At 49.6% G+C, this 15117-nt stretch overlaps 1 protein-coding gene across 4 annotated transcripts in view; it reads right to left on the reverse strand.

The window, feature by feature from the left end:
* Positions 1-15117, reverse strand: part of LOC142580129 (putative fatty acyl-CoA reductase CG5065) — a 182656-nt gene that overhangs the window by 57698 nt on the left and 109841 nt on the right. For all 4 annotated transcript variants that reach the window (XM_075690947.1, XM_075690950.1, XM_075690949.1 and 1 more), the window contains exon 5: positions 1685-1757. In XM_075690947.1, the coding sequence (XP_075547062.1) occupies positions 1685-1757 (73 nt within the window). The remainder of the gene's footprint in view (positions 1-1684; positions 1758-15117) is intronic.

Genomic DNA, 15117 nt, shown 5'->3' on the forward strand with positions numbered 1-15117 from the left:
ACCGTATTAACCGCGCCGTGCCGTGGCGCTTTGGCACAAGCGAATCGTTCTGAGCGATGTTGTCGCGACGCACTGTACCCACTGCTGTCACCGCGGCACCACGCTTTACACGCCGCGACGTTTCACAGTCATCGTGGGTTTATGCGAAAACAGGGCCAACTTGTGCGACCTTTCGGAATTACGTGTAGAAATCCAGTGAAGCTGCATTGTTCGAGGAGTTACATTAATAGTTTGATTGCCTGCAATTAAACCACACAATTTAAAACGCTGCCCTCGAATGGATCGCCCGTTTGACACCTTGTGCGATATAAAACTCTTTGGAGCGCTTGATACAGGAAGTTGTTTTCTTATTTTACAAAATCTGAAATCGAATGAACGTAACTTTGGTCATGTTGGTATTTCGTTTTAGCGCGGTAGCGCCCAGAACACACAGAGACATTTCAGACAGACGTAGACGAAGCGCTGTAATTGAACCACATATGCTTAATTTTGCGCGCTAATTTGCTATAACGTTCGGCCTATTTTCGCAAAATTTTGCCTCGATGGCCTTTGTAGTTCTCCAGGGGCAGAATGATAAATAGGGTGCCACAGGTAAAAAGAAATTACACGATGCAGAGTGCTTGCAAAAGGCCATAATCACCTCACACTGTGAACTGCACTTACACATCACCCATGACCTTTCCGTTAATTAGGTAAATATTGACACGCATACACTGTTTTATCTTTTTTCGCACCTCCTTGCTTCTCAGCTTCACCACTACGTGACAGCATAAACAAGCTGCCTCGCTTAGTTACCCAAGAAACTGGATATAGGTGATAAGAATCTCGTATATATAGCTCATGAAAATGGGGGAAAGCAAGTGTTTAGCAATTATGTGAAATATTTCTAGTTACGCGCCAATCGGTACGATTAAGGCACATATTAAACCACCGGAATGCTATGATTTTCAGTACATTTAATGTGGATGCCATTTATACTTCTCCCAGGGCATCGTGCCGAATTCGGCGCCGTTCGTGAAACACCTATAACGATCGACGTCAGATCGCTTAGCCGTATATTCAGATGGTCTATCCTATAATTTAGAGAGTGTGACAAACAGCTGTCATGAATGACAATGCAACACTGCTTGTTAAGCGTCCACCGCTGATCTTTGCATCATTACGCACCACCGCCATTTGCTACAGCGCCAGTAACTTCTGGTTTTTGTTCGACTCTATATGTGCTCCTCTTCACGCTAACGGATGCTCCGGGCAGCACGCGGCAAAAGAAGCACCTGCGCAGCGAGCGCTTCGCGTCAACAAACCGATCACGCATGACGCGAAGCCGATATCTCTAACAGCTCCCTATCGACATGTTTGCCAGTAGTGCGACTTAGTACGCAAGTCTCACTACTTGCAATACTCACTTCTACTCAACGTTTCCTGTGTAGGGCACCTTACGGAAATATAGCTTAATGTTCGTGTGATTTACTGCCTCACCACTGCTGACGTCGCCAGGAAGCTGAATTCAAAGTGGGGTTGAAGTACTGAATTTGTGCATCCGAAAATAAGAAACCAGCGATGTGCGCGGTAGAGGCACAAGATTGGACTAGGTTTCCGAAAGGTGCACGTATTTAGTACGCAATCGTCTGCACACGTCGCTGAAGCTGCGCCCTGCATCACGAAGCCAGGAACGTGCACTTACGGATACGTTCTTCAGCTTGTGGCACAACTCCACTACTCTCCGTGTGCCCAAAACGTTGATGTCAATGGCTTTGCTGCAAAGAATAAAAAAGGAAAGGCGTCAGACGTATTGCCTAAACAAGAGTAACAAGTGACGAGTTAACTTTTGATTGCGCTTGTTAAGGGAGGCGAGGTTGTATCCTCCATGTCTTCCGTAACCAGACTCCTTGTTTTCCAGCAGCACAGGCAGCCCCCATAGCGTAACACCGTGTCGCTTACTTATGGTGCAAGCACATCTGAGGGACTCTTTCTCTCCTCCCCATCTTTCATCCCCCCCATCCCGCTCCCATGTGTAGGGTAGCAAACCGGTTAAGCTAAACTGGTTAACCTCCCTGCCTTTCCTTCTCCACTTTTTCCTTCCTTCCTTTCTTCCTTCCTCGTGGTACCAGCGTGCTTACGCGAGGAAATGCTTCTCCATGCAAGACCGTCGAGTGCTTCAGGAACGCACAATGCGAAGCCATAACAGTAGCACGTCGGCTTGCTTATGTTGCAGCGGGCACTAGGAAACTGCTGCTTTGTTCCATAGCATCAGGCTCCAAGTAGTAAACGAGAAATATTCTTGACCCTAGTGAAATGGCTAAGCAGTTTTGCGTGGAAAAATTGCTACCCTTGAAGTATGCCGTAGCTTGCATTGAACAGCGCTAATGGAGAAGGAAGCATATTTCGCGACAGCAGTTAGCTACAGTAACTAGCAAATTTGACGGCGCTAGAAAGGATATACATGGAGCATTCTAAGGTGCACTTCTGGAAGCGTAGTTAATCGTGACGAACTTGAAGCTTGCTAACTTAGGACTGTGCTCAGCTCAAGGTGTCTGTCAAGTGCCGTTTATGTTGCTTTATGAATCGGAGACGGGATCTTCGCTAAGTGATTTGAGTTTTCCTATAATGCTAACGTCCGCAGTCATGTGAGTGCCTGTCCGAAACTAAAATACACGTCACTATTCGGGTGCAATTTCTTGACATTTTTTTTAGGATCGGGAGAAAAGAAAGACTGCGTTGGCGACTTGTCCAGTACCCGGACTAGAACTGTTGCCTGCAAAAGCTTCTGCATGCCCTAACGGAAAATGGTAGGTGTAACGCAAAAATGAGAGAAGTATGAGAGAGGGTTAGAGAAGTACGGATTGAACAGCAAGCAGGCGTAGCCAATATTCTAGTTGACAATAGAGGCCAACTACAGCATTCTTTGCAGCAGTGTTAATGCAAGTGTATATACACGCAAAAAAGAAGCAAGAAAGGAGAGGACAAAGTACTAATTTTCACGTAACAGCTTTTATTGAGGAAAGCTCGCCAATTTATGCCAAGGACACATGAGACAACATACCTTGTAATGTCTTTTATTCATGTGCCCTTGGCATAAATTGGCGAGCTGCCCTCAATAAAAGCTTTTAGGTGAAAGTCAGCACTCTGTCCTCTTCCTTGCTTTTTTCCTGCGTGTATATGTTCATTAGCACTGCTACAAAGAATAGATCACCAGCTAGCCCGCCAACAGTCAACAACCACAACAAAATATTAAAACACGAATATCGTTTCAGATGTTGCGGATACAGAGCAGTCTCCGTGAATTAAAGGAGTTCACAGCCGGGCTGTTTTGTTTATGTGCAACATGGCGAACAGCGCAGAGAACGCGTTGACAAGTGAACGAACAAAACAGCACGAAAGCCTCTGGTGGCTGACCAAAAGCTTGGTAACCACTACAGGTTTCTTAATTAAATTAAATTCTGGGTTATTACGTGCCAGAACCAGGACTTTATTGCGAGGCACGCCGTAGTGGGAGACTCCATAATAAATTTGACTACCTGGTGTTATTAAACGTGCATTGAGATCTATATGATTACAAGGGCGTTTCCAGATTTCCCTTCATCCCGCAGCGGTCGAACACTCGAGCTCAGCAGCTGAACGCCACCGTAGTTCAAAGTGCGGCACTCATAAGGACGTCGAAAGCACGTGACTCAATGATCGGGAATATACTTGGGGCAAGGCGCCATCCGTTCGGTGTCGACTGTATCAGCAAACATCCGGGTAATAAATTAACTGTCACGTTTATTTATTTCGCGATCATTGATGCGTTCTCTCAGTGCTCCAGCAGTGCGCTGGACAACTGTAGATGCAGTCCGCACAGGAAATTTCACAAACTACTGGCAATGATCATTTTCTAAGCGGTCCTTTACCTTGGTGAAGTCTTGTGGAGCTTGTTTCGAGCCATGTGTGCACATAAAAAAAGACGGATCATAACTAGAGAAGACGCACAACCTGAAAGCTTCTCTGGTCTTTCTACCAAGTCCATTTTTGCGCACAATTAACAAGGAAGGAGATAAGCCCTTTGTGAATAGTGCACTAGAAAAAGCCCGTTCATTGATCAAAGGAATGTTTCAGAAACCAGCCCACGCAGTCACTCTCTCTCGCTGGTTCCGGCCCCGTACCGGCGCGTTTCCGGTGAGCCCTGCTGGAAACGAGAGGCAACCATTCGCCGGCAGCTGCACTTGAAGTTCACCTCGGTCAGAGCATGCGCACGTCGCTCGTGACTCGTGTCACCAGGGATGTGTCAGCAGCAGCTGCTCGTGTGACAGGGACCTTATGCCTACCGCATTGGGAACCAGAAACCCGCATTGGTTGCGAAACGATAATCAACTAGGAAGGCAGTAACATTGGAAATTTCGAATCGGACAGTCCATGCTATACGATTTGTACACATTACCGATGGCGAATAGCAAGCAAGGGACGGACGAAACGCAAGGGAAACGAGGACTGTTACGTTTCGCCTACGACGCGCGGTAAAGCCGGCGCGGATGCAACGGACGCCGGGGCTTCGTTCAAAGCGGCAGACATTTTGGCCCGTTCGGCGCCGCCGCTACGCCTCCCTGCCAAGCGCGTCCAGGCATGTTCCAATGCCACGTGTCTTCATGTGCGTGTGTGTGTGTATGTGCATGTTGGTGCCCACGCTTGTCGAAGCGCGGCAGCCGGGGAGAGGAGCTCCCCCAACTGTGAAGCGAGGGGGTCTGACCGGCGCCGACACGACATATGCGCGACCTTCTCTTCCCATTGTGCCTGACCGGCGCCGGCACGACGTATGCGCCACCTTCTCTCCCCATTGTGCCCGAGCGGCACAGTCACGTGCTCGTCTATAGAGGGGTTCCTTCTTGCCCTCAACTGCGAGAGTATAAAAGCAGCTGCCCCCGGACGCCAAGAAGAGGCTCCGATTTCTTCTGTTGAGTAACGTGCTCTCCCGTCTCTCTACTTCGGTCGACCTGACCGCCAACTCTTTGCGATGTTAGAATAAACAAGTTGTTTTGTTGTTACCAGTCGACTCATGCTTTGCCGGGACCTTCGGATGCTTCCAGTTGTACCCCAGGCCGCCAGGCCAACGCTACCCTTGGGGCTTGCGACCCAGGTTCAACAACGGGCGTCAGCGCCGAGTTCCCAACAACTCGTGCCAGCGGTGCGATTCCAACAACTGTCTGCCAGCGGTGAGATCGCGACAACGGAGGCCAGCAGCGAAGATATGCAGTTGACTGTATGCTGAGCAGCTCAACGACCATCCGGGAGCAGTGCAACGAGCCCTGTGTGATGACTGGTTGCCTGCAGCGGAACGACTGCGCTGAATTCTTGGCTGCGAGGTTTGGTGAGTGCGGGACTTTCTTCTTCTGAGCTTTGCCAGGCTTTTGTTAGTGTCAGAAACAGAGCTGGTAATTGTGGTTGTCGTTGCTGCCGGGTTAGTTTGCGGCAAGACAATAATAGGCAGTAGAGAAAGCAGCATTCAGAGCAGCCATGGATTTGAAGTCGTTGCGCAAACCGAAATTGCTGGAGCTTGCAAGAGAGTTGGGTCTGGATGTCTCAGACAAACTCAGAAAACCTGAACTGCTAAGGGCTATTCTTGAGTTAGAAGCTGAGGATGACGAGCTGTCGGAATGCCTTGAGACCATTGAGGAGAGGGAGACGGCAAAAAGACAGGAGCGCGAAATTAAAGAACAGAAAGAAAAAGAAGAGCGTGAACTTAAAGAACAGAAAGAGCGAGAGCAACAAGAGCGCGACCGTCAACACGCTTTGGAAATGAAGCGTCTCGAGATAGAGATCGAACGCGCTCGTAATGGAAGTCAGGCACACGGTGCAGGAGAACGCGTATTGTTCAAAATGACTGACCTGATGCGGCCGTTTAAGCTTGGAGAGGACATTGGTTTGTTCCTGGTTAACTTTGAGCGAACGTGCGAGAAGCAGGGGTTCTCTCGGGAAACGTGGCCACAGCGCTTGCTCACTTTGTTACCCGGCGAGGCGGCCGACGTAGTCGCTCGCTTGAATAGAGAGGAGGCAGAGGATTTCGACAAAGTGAAATCGAGTCTGCTAAAAAAGTACAGGCTGTCAGCAGAGGCTTTCCGTCGGAAGTTTCGGGAAAATGAGAAAGGCAGAAGTGAGTCATACACAGAGTTTGCGTACAGGCTTATGTCAAACATGCAGGAGTGGCTCAAAGAAGAGAAAGCGTTTGGTGACCACTAGAAAGTTCTGCAGTGTTTCGGGCTAGAACAGTTTTATAGTCGGTCACCTGAGAACGTGCGGTACTGAGTCTTGGATAGGCCAGACGTTTGTACGCTGGCTAAAGCCGCCGAGCTAGCCGAGGAGTTTGTGACGCGTCGGGCTCGCGGAGCTAAGGACGGTCAAAAGGGTGAATTTGGCTCGAAGTTTGAGAGGCCGAAGTTCACACCCATGAGAGCAAAGGGGAACACACGTAGTGCGGATGCGAGTGAAAGCAGTGCGACCGAACCTGAGGAGACGGCGGCAGCCGAAGCCGAACGCAGAAAGCGGTTGGAGACGAGGCAAGCGCGCGTTTGTTATACGTGCCAGAAGCCGGGTCACTTTTCGGCGCAGTGTCCGGAAACAAAACCAAAAGTTGTGTTTTTGTCATTATGCAGCACTGACGAGAACATGAAGCTTCTCGAGCCTTACATGCGAGACCTCCTCGTGAACGGGAAAGAGTGCCGAGTGCTTCGCGATTCCGCAGCTACGATGGATGTAGTTCACCCCTCTTACGTAGAACCCCATATGTTCACGGGCGAGTGCGCATGGATCAAGCAAGCCGTGGAAGCTCATAGCGTGTGTCTGCCCGTAGCAAAAGTGCTTATTGAAGGACCTTTCGGAGCACTTGAGACGGAAGCCGCAGTGTCATCTATGCTGCCCCCCCCAGTACCCGTACCTATTTTCGAACAGGTCCGATCACCTCCTGCGCGAGAAGGGGCTTTTGTTTGATGAGGCTAGCGTTCAGGCCTTAACCAGATCGAAGGTTCGGGAGCTCGCTGCAAAGGCGGTAGTTGCGGGGCCGACGTTATCAAACAATGAAAAAGGGTCAGAGGCGCAGCAAGCCGATATTCAGAGCACGCCTGAACTGAATAAAATTGAGTCTGTAACGTTAAAGGCACCAGATACTGGAGAGGAAATTCCCGATGCGGGAAAGTTAGAAGAGCTATCTGCAGATTTGCTCATCGCGCCTACGTCAGACGGACTTAATAGGTTGCTAAAAGTCAGCCGGTCGGCTTTGATAGCCGAGCAAAAGAAGGATGACAGCCTAGAAAACGTGCGCTGCAATGTCAAGGAAGGTATCGCCAGGAAAAATGCACGTTTTGTGGAAAGAGGTGAGTCCTGTACCGGAAGTATCTAGACCGCAGGGGAGTGGAGTTCGATCAGCTGATCGTGCCTCAATGCTATCGTCAGGATCTGTTGCGCCTGTCGCACGGGGGTTCGTGGTCCGGACACCTAGGAGTTAAGAAAACTAAGGACCGTCTCTTGCAAGAGTACTATTGGCCAGGGTGTTTTCGGGACGCAGACCATTTCGTGAGGACATGTGACACCTGTCAGCGGGTGGGCAAACCAGGGGACAAATCGAGGGCGCCGTTGAGATTGGTACCTATCATTACGGAGCCTTTTAGACGGATCGTTATTGATAGAGTGGAACCTCTGCCGGTAACAGCCACGGGGTACAGACACATTTTGACTGTGATCTGCCCAGCGACAAAGTTCCCTGAAGCAGTGCCGCTTAAAGAACTCAGCTCAGTTGAGATAGTCAATGCACTACTGTCCATATTTGCGCGAGTTGGTTTTCCTGCGGAAATCCAATCAGATCAGGGCACAGTGTTTACTAGCGCTTTGACGACAACTTTTCTCGAAAGGTGTGGGGTAAAGCTGTTACACAGCTCAGTGTACCACCCACAGTCGAATTCCGTTGAGAAGCTCCACTCCGTCATGAAGCGCGTGTTGAGAGCATTATGTTTTGAACATCAAACTGACTGGGAGCTGTGTCTGCCTGGGGTGATGTTTGCATTAAGGACCGCGCCGCATGCGGCTACGGGGTTTTCGCCAGCTGAGCTGGTGTACGGTCGCTCGCTGCGATCTCCGCTTCGCATGCTTCGAGACTCGCGGGAAGGCAGGGGCGACGACCCAGTCGTGGTGGAGTACGTGCTTAGGCTCCTCGAACGCTTAAGAAGGGCACAGGAGTTGTCAGGTGAGGCAATGGCAAAGGCCCAGCAGAGGGCCAAGGTTTATTATGATCGGACAGCCAGGGCCCGTCGTTTTGAGGTGGGCGATGAGGTCATGATATTGCGCACATCGCTAAACAACAAACTAGACGTGCAGTGGGAGGGCCCAGCACGGATTGTTCAAAAACTGTCAGACGTCAACTACGTGGTGAGTCTGCCAGGAAAGCGGAAAGCACAGCAAGTTTACCACTGTAATCTGCTCAAACCTTATAGACAAAGGGAAGCAGTAGTGTGCATGATGGTAAACGTTCCCGAAGAGCTTCCGGTCGAGCTTCCGGGACTAAGCTCAGTGACGAACAGGAAAGACACCGATCAGGTCATTAGTGACTTAGTCAGTGGAGCATCGCTGTCGCCTGAGCAGAAAACCGAACTACACCAGCTCTTACAAGAGTTTCAAGGTGTGTTCTCTGAGAGGCCTGGTAGGACTTCTGTCCTTACTCATGACATAGAACTTACCTCCCCAGAGCCAGTACGATCCAAGGCGTACCGGGTGTCACCCCGCCAGAGCGATATTATGGAGGCTGAGGTAAAGAAAATGCTACAGCTCGGTGTTATTGAGGCAGGTGAGAGTGATTATACCTCCCCTTTGATTTTAGTTGAGGTACCGGGCAAGGAACCTCGTCCTTGCGTCGACTACCGCAGGCTTAATTCCATCACTAAGGATCAAATTTATCCGATCCCTAACATCGAGGAGCGCCTTGAGAAAGTTAGTAGCGCTCAGTTTATTTCCACCCTAGATCTTGTCAGGGGTTATTGGCAGGTTCCACTTACAAAAGAGGCTAGTAGGTATGCGGCGTTCATTTCACCAATGGGAACATTCCGTCCTAAAGTGTTGAGTTTTGGTTTGAAGAACGCGCCATACTGCTTTTCAAGCCTCATGGATAAAGTGTTGCGGGGACAGCAAGAATTCGCTTTACCGTATCTAGACGACGTAGCGATATTCTCCGCATCCTGGTCTGAGCATATGGCACACTTGCGGGCAGTGCTAACCCGCCTGCGCGATGCGGGCTTGACAGTCAAGGCTCCCAAGTGCCAGTTAGCACAGGCCGAGGTTGTCTACCTCGGTCACGTGATTGGTCAGGGTCGTCGCCGCCCCTCTGAAATAAAGGTGGCCGCTGTGCGAGACTTCCCGCAACCGCGCACGAAGACCGATATTCGGTCGTTCTTAGGTGTCGCCGGCTACTATCAGAGGTACATCCCCAGGTACTCTGATATCGCGGCTCCCCTGACGGATGCTCTAAGAAAAACAGAGCCCCAAACAGTCGTATGGGACGAGACAAAGGAAAGAGCTTTTAGCGCCCTAAAGAGTGCCCTAACAAGCCAGCCGGTGCTACGATCGCCAGACTATACAAAAGGGTTCGTTGTTCAGTGCGATGCTAGTGAGCGAGGCATGGGCGTTGTACTGTGCCAACGGGAAAATGGAGAAGTGGAACACCCCGTCCTGTATGCTAGTCGTAAGCTGACCAGTCGTGAGCAGGCGTACAGCGCCACCGAGAAAGAGTGTGCGTGTCTCGTGTGGGCCGTTCAGAAATTGTCATGCTATCTAGCCGGCTCGAGGTTTATCATTGAGACGGATCACTGCCCTCTCCAATGGCTGCAGACCATCTCTCCCAAAAATGGCCGCCTCCTGCGCTGGAGCCTCGCTTTGCAACAATATTCCTTTGAGGTGCGTTACAAAAAGGGGAGTCTCAACGGTAACGCCGATGGCTTAAGTCGAAGCCCCTAACGTAGGAATCAGCCTCAAAATTGTTTGTTACTGATGTTTTTCTTCCTGAGGCAGGATTTTTAACATATTGCTTTTGTTTAGTGTTTCAAAGTGATGATGTGCTTTCTAGTGCAATTTTCCAATTTGTGGACGCGTTCTGAGTGCTGCTAGACTACTGTAAGGAACTAGGCAGTGGTATAAAAGGGGAAAGAGCCTGGCAGGGCTTAGTGAGGATTGTGCCGTGCTTGCTGACTGAGCGGTTGAGTTTCAGCGTAGTTCTAACGCTTGCCGGGAACGAGAACAAAAATGTGAACTCTCCCGAAGTCACTTTGCAGTGTCCTGTGCGAACCTGAACGAGAGAACGAGGCCTTCTCTGTGCGCTGCGCTCAAGAAACGTCGAGGGACGCCCGACTTCGGTTATGAGCATCATCGAGCGACATCCCTCCGGACAGCGGATGCAGTCCCCTGACCATCGGGATCTCCTTCCCCCGGCGGGGCGGTCTGTTACGTTTCGCCTACGACGCGCGGTAAAGCCGGCGCGGATGCAACGGACGCCGGGGCTTCGTTCAAAGCGGCAGACATTTTGGCCCGTTCGGCGCCGCCGCTACGCCTCCCTGCCAAGCGCGTCCAGGCATGTTCCAATGCCACGTGTCTTCATGTGCGTGTGTGTGTGTGTATGTGCATGTTGGTGCCCACGCTTGTCGAAGCGCGGCAGCCGGGGAGAGGAGCTCCCCCAACTGTGAAGCGAGGGGGTCTGACCGGCGCCGACACGACATATGCGCCACCTTCTCTTCCCATTGTGCCTGACCGGCGCCGGCACGACGTATGCGCCACCTTCTCTTCCCATTGTGCCCGAGCAGCACAGTCACGTGCTCGTCTATAGAGGGGTTCCTTCTTGCCCTCAACTGCGAGAGTATAAAAGCAGCTGCCCCCGGACGCCAAGAAGAGGCTCCGATTTCTTCTGTTGAGTAACGTGCTCTCCCGTCTCTCTACTTCGGTCGACCTGACCGCCAACTCTTTGCGATGTTAGAATAAACAAGTTGTTTTGTTGTTACCAGTCGACTCATGCTTTGCCGGGACCTTCGGATGCTTCCAGTTGTACCCCAGGCCGCCAGGCCAACGCTACCCTTGGGGCTTGCGACCCAGGTGCAACAACGGGCGTCAGCGCCGAGATTCCAACAGGACACAGCTCATGATTCGAGAACGTACTGTTCCAAGTTGTCCAAAATATAATGCTTAAAAACACGCGCGAAACAACGATGCATGCAAGGACTGTTCTGAAGGATTTGATTTTGTAGGTATCTGTTGCCACCAGTTTCTCAGCGTAGGCACGTGGCATATAACTTGTGCTTATTCAATAAGAGTGGGTCACTTTGAGGCCACCTAATACACGAATATGTTGCGATTTATTATTCGGCCAGTCTCACAGTATTGTTTCTTTTGGAACAGCGTGCGGTGCTGTACCTGACACTTCTCTCCTGCAGCGAACGCAGCGCTGTACACGTGCACCTTGCTTCATAACCGTCATTGCCACGGCGCCCCAGACAATTTACAGCAGTTGTTTATCATTTACAAGCGCATCAGTTGTACAGACGACTAATAGGGAGGGGCATTAGTACATGTACGTGTCCACACGTATAAGCCTGAGTTTCATTTTTTGAACAAATGAATTCTGCGCGAACTTCATATTTCACGCTGCTTTAGAATTGAGAAAATATTGTATGTCGGGTTCTATATACGGTCCTCGTTTTCTCGATCATACGTATTGGATTAGGTGTGGAAATTTCATTTTAACACACCCACAAATTAAATTTTGTTTTCGTTACTGACCAGAAGCCTTTTGTGTGTGTGTGTTTATTAACGCGACAGCGTTAAGGAGCTCGTGTCGCGGAAAAGCCGGTGTTCGTCGGCGCCGGCGGCCATGAGCGATAAATCCCGGGCGGAACTTAATAAATAAAAACAACTTGCAAGATGGGTTGGGTGGGAATCAAACCAGGGTCTCCGGAGTCTGACGGAGACGCTACAACTCAGCCGATGTCCGAGCGTTGTCCGAGCTCAGCCAACCGAGCGTCCGATGCGGGACGCCTCTGACGTGATCGCTGCGCCATAGCGCGTCTGGTGGGAAAGCGTCCCCTGCGATGTGTGCCGAACTGCTTCCGATGAGTCATTCGTCTGCGGGGTGCTCCCAAGCGAGATAGAGGACGATCCCATCGAGGCGTCAGCTCCATGATCGCGTCGGCCTTCATGGCGCGTCGCGGCCTGGCTGTCCGTGCCGATCACGACGTTTGGCTGGCGTAGATCGTTTCTCCCTCCGAGACACTGAGTTCTTTGGTTCGTTCCGCTTCCTCAGGCGCACGTTTCGTTGCCGCGCCGAACGCTGCGTTGCTCGGCGCTCACCGCGTGATTGGTGGGTGCAAAGTCCGATGCGGGGTGCCTCATAAGTGATCGCTGCGCCGTAGCGCATTGTCTTACACCCCTTGGCGGGTCGACGGCAACGCTATCGCGTTCCACTCTTGAAGGCGAAGCTTAAGCGTCCTCCAATTTTTTTTTCTGATATGCTGCCTGAGCACACGAGTTTTCCCTTGACAAGAGAAGGAACAGAACGCAGAACACATGTTTTGCCAAATGCCCGGTCTCTATTTCTGCGCAGTACATGTCTCCGTGCCAAAGGTTAAGTGTGCAACAAGCGTGGATGCGTCATGAAAAGCTCGCAAAAATAAACGTTTTCATTACGGAAATTAAAAAATAAATGCGCTGCTATTACTACTTGCCGGAAATGACATATGACCACGTTGATATTCAGCGTGGAGTCTCGATTCGGGTTCCGAGATTAGGCCGTGACCGCGGTGCCCTGGAAATCTCGGATTGGGCGTGCTGGAATTTGCGTCGTATCCGCTAACCACTAGCTGAACGCATCGTCTGTGTAACCGCAATGTAATGGCTCATGACAAGATACACAATTACCACATACAACTTTGGCAAGATCGCTTCATTTAAAGGGCCCTTGAAATGATTCAGACAAATTTTGTAGACGGGTAGGGTACAGCTAAAGTTAATCATTCGCACCACAATTTGTGTGAAGTGTCTCGTATTAAGAGAGCTACGGACGATTACAAGTTATCCTCCTCTGTAGCCATGCATTTTCTCCTCAACACGTTCGCCCAGTGGTCGGGTCTAAGCTCCACCTCCACTGGCTCTGCGTCATGATGGCACATCGTGTCGTCTACTTCCGGTTCTCTAGGAGCGAGCGCGCGAAGCCTCTCCAACCTCTCCGGCAGCCGCTTGGCAGTCGACCCCAAGCGAGACCTATCGAAGATCCGTGCATTGCGAGCATTCTGTCGCAGCGCCGAACGCATCTGGTATTCGGGTAACTACAGGCGGGCTGGGCCTTCCGACGGATGGGTGGAGGCATAAACTCAAGCTGATGAAGCAACTTTAGCGTTCTTGCGCATTCTATTTCTGTTTCTTTTTATAGAGACAAATTTACTAACACTACAACTATTACGAACATCATTTGTTCACCATAAACTTGAAAAAATTATCGACGTCGCGCCCTGGGCATCCAATCGGATTGCTCGCCCCCACTGACGTCAAGTGGGTGATTTACGTCACACGGGTAGGGACGGCTGAAAATTCCGCCGAGCACTGTGCTGCGATCGGCAGCGATGTACATTTTTAAAATTACAATAAATTACACGCTTTACGCGGAGCACTTAGATGTGTTAATTAATGATCGGAAGGACCTATCCTAACGACTCAGTACTTTTGTGCAATATCGCCAAAATCGTTTCAGGGTCCATTTAACTATATACACAACTCCTTATTAACAAATTTATCCAAAGTTATCTCATTGCAGTTAGCCTAGTCAAGACAAGGAAGTCCGTGAAGTCGGACGTGACGAGTAACGGCGTGTAGAGGAGAGATCGCCCGTACCGTAACGAAATAGCAGAATGGGCGCCAAGTAAAGAACTTGGAGGACGCTTACGCTTCGCCTTTAAGAGTGGAACATGATAGCGTTATCGGGCGTCGTTGACACCGACACCGTTTTTTATACGACACGGTGCCCGATAGATAACAATGATCAAGAATCAAGAATCAAGAATCAAGAAGTCTTTATTGAGTAACACAAACAAAATGTATACACAGATATTTGGACCGATAGCCAATGAGGCTAGTAAGCGGTCCAATACAAAATAACATATAGGACAGCAATCACAAACACATTGAAGAAAAACTAACTTTGTAGCCTTGCTTCCATTCCCAAAAAATGTTTCTTGCATGTCAGTTTGAAATTCCTAGCTTGCTTTACTTCAATTGGCAACGAGTTCCAAATTTTCGCTCCTGTAAATTCTATTCGTATTTCTCCGTACGCATTATGGCAAATAGGAAGGTTAAAATTGCCATTGCTGGCTTGTCTAGTGTTGCGGACGGGAATACTGAATGCACCAAGAGGTAAGGGGTAGTTGGTATTTATAATATTATTAACCATAAGAGCTATTTTGTAATCGCGTAAGGTTGTGAATGACATGATTTGCATTGCGTCAAAAATGTTATTGTTAGAACTATTCGAAGAAGGTAATCCCATGGTTTTCAAGGCACGTTTTTGTAGTCTTAGCAATGGTGTTAAATACGTTTTGTATGTGATTCCCCATGATTCACTGCAATAACTGAGATGACTGTGACATAATGAAAAATACAGTGATCTAAGAATAGCAGGTGGAAAGTGCCGCCGTGCCTTAGACAAGGTAAAACAACCGTACGCAACCTTTTTACACACACTGTGCACCTGTTCCTTCCAAGACAAGTGGCAGTCGAACATGACCCCTAAATATTTAAAAGAAGACACACTATCAATAACATTGTTGTCAACACATATAGAAAAATCACTTAATTCAATACACTTTTGTTTTGAACGAAAAATGATGGGCCGATCCCAGCGGCAGTGCAGGGCAGAGCAATTTTCTTACCCTTGTAAGGAAGAGACTACAAGCATTGACTCATCAATGGTTCATAGCCCCCGCACGCAAGGAAAAGGGGGTTTGATTTTTCGCGTAACATAATTGTTTTCTCGTATGTTCAAACTGCAATCCGGCGCTACCATGTCTGTAGGTTGTGTGTCAGGTGGACTTTACGAATTTTCTTACGAATCTTACTTTGAGAAATTAAATTAGT

Source organism: Dermacentor variabilis, chromosome 4 (genome assembly GCF_050947875.1).
Source record: "Dermacentor variabilis isolate Ectoservices chromosome 4, ASM5094787v1, whole genome shotgun sequence".
NCBI lineage: Eukaryota > Metazoa > Arthropoda > Arachnida > Ixodida > Ixodidae > Dermacentor > Dermacentor variabilis.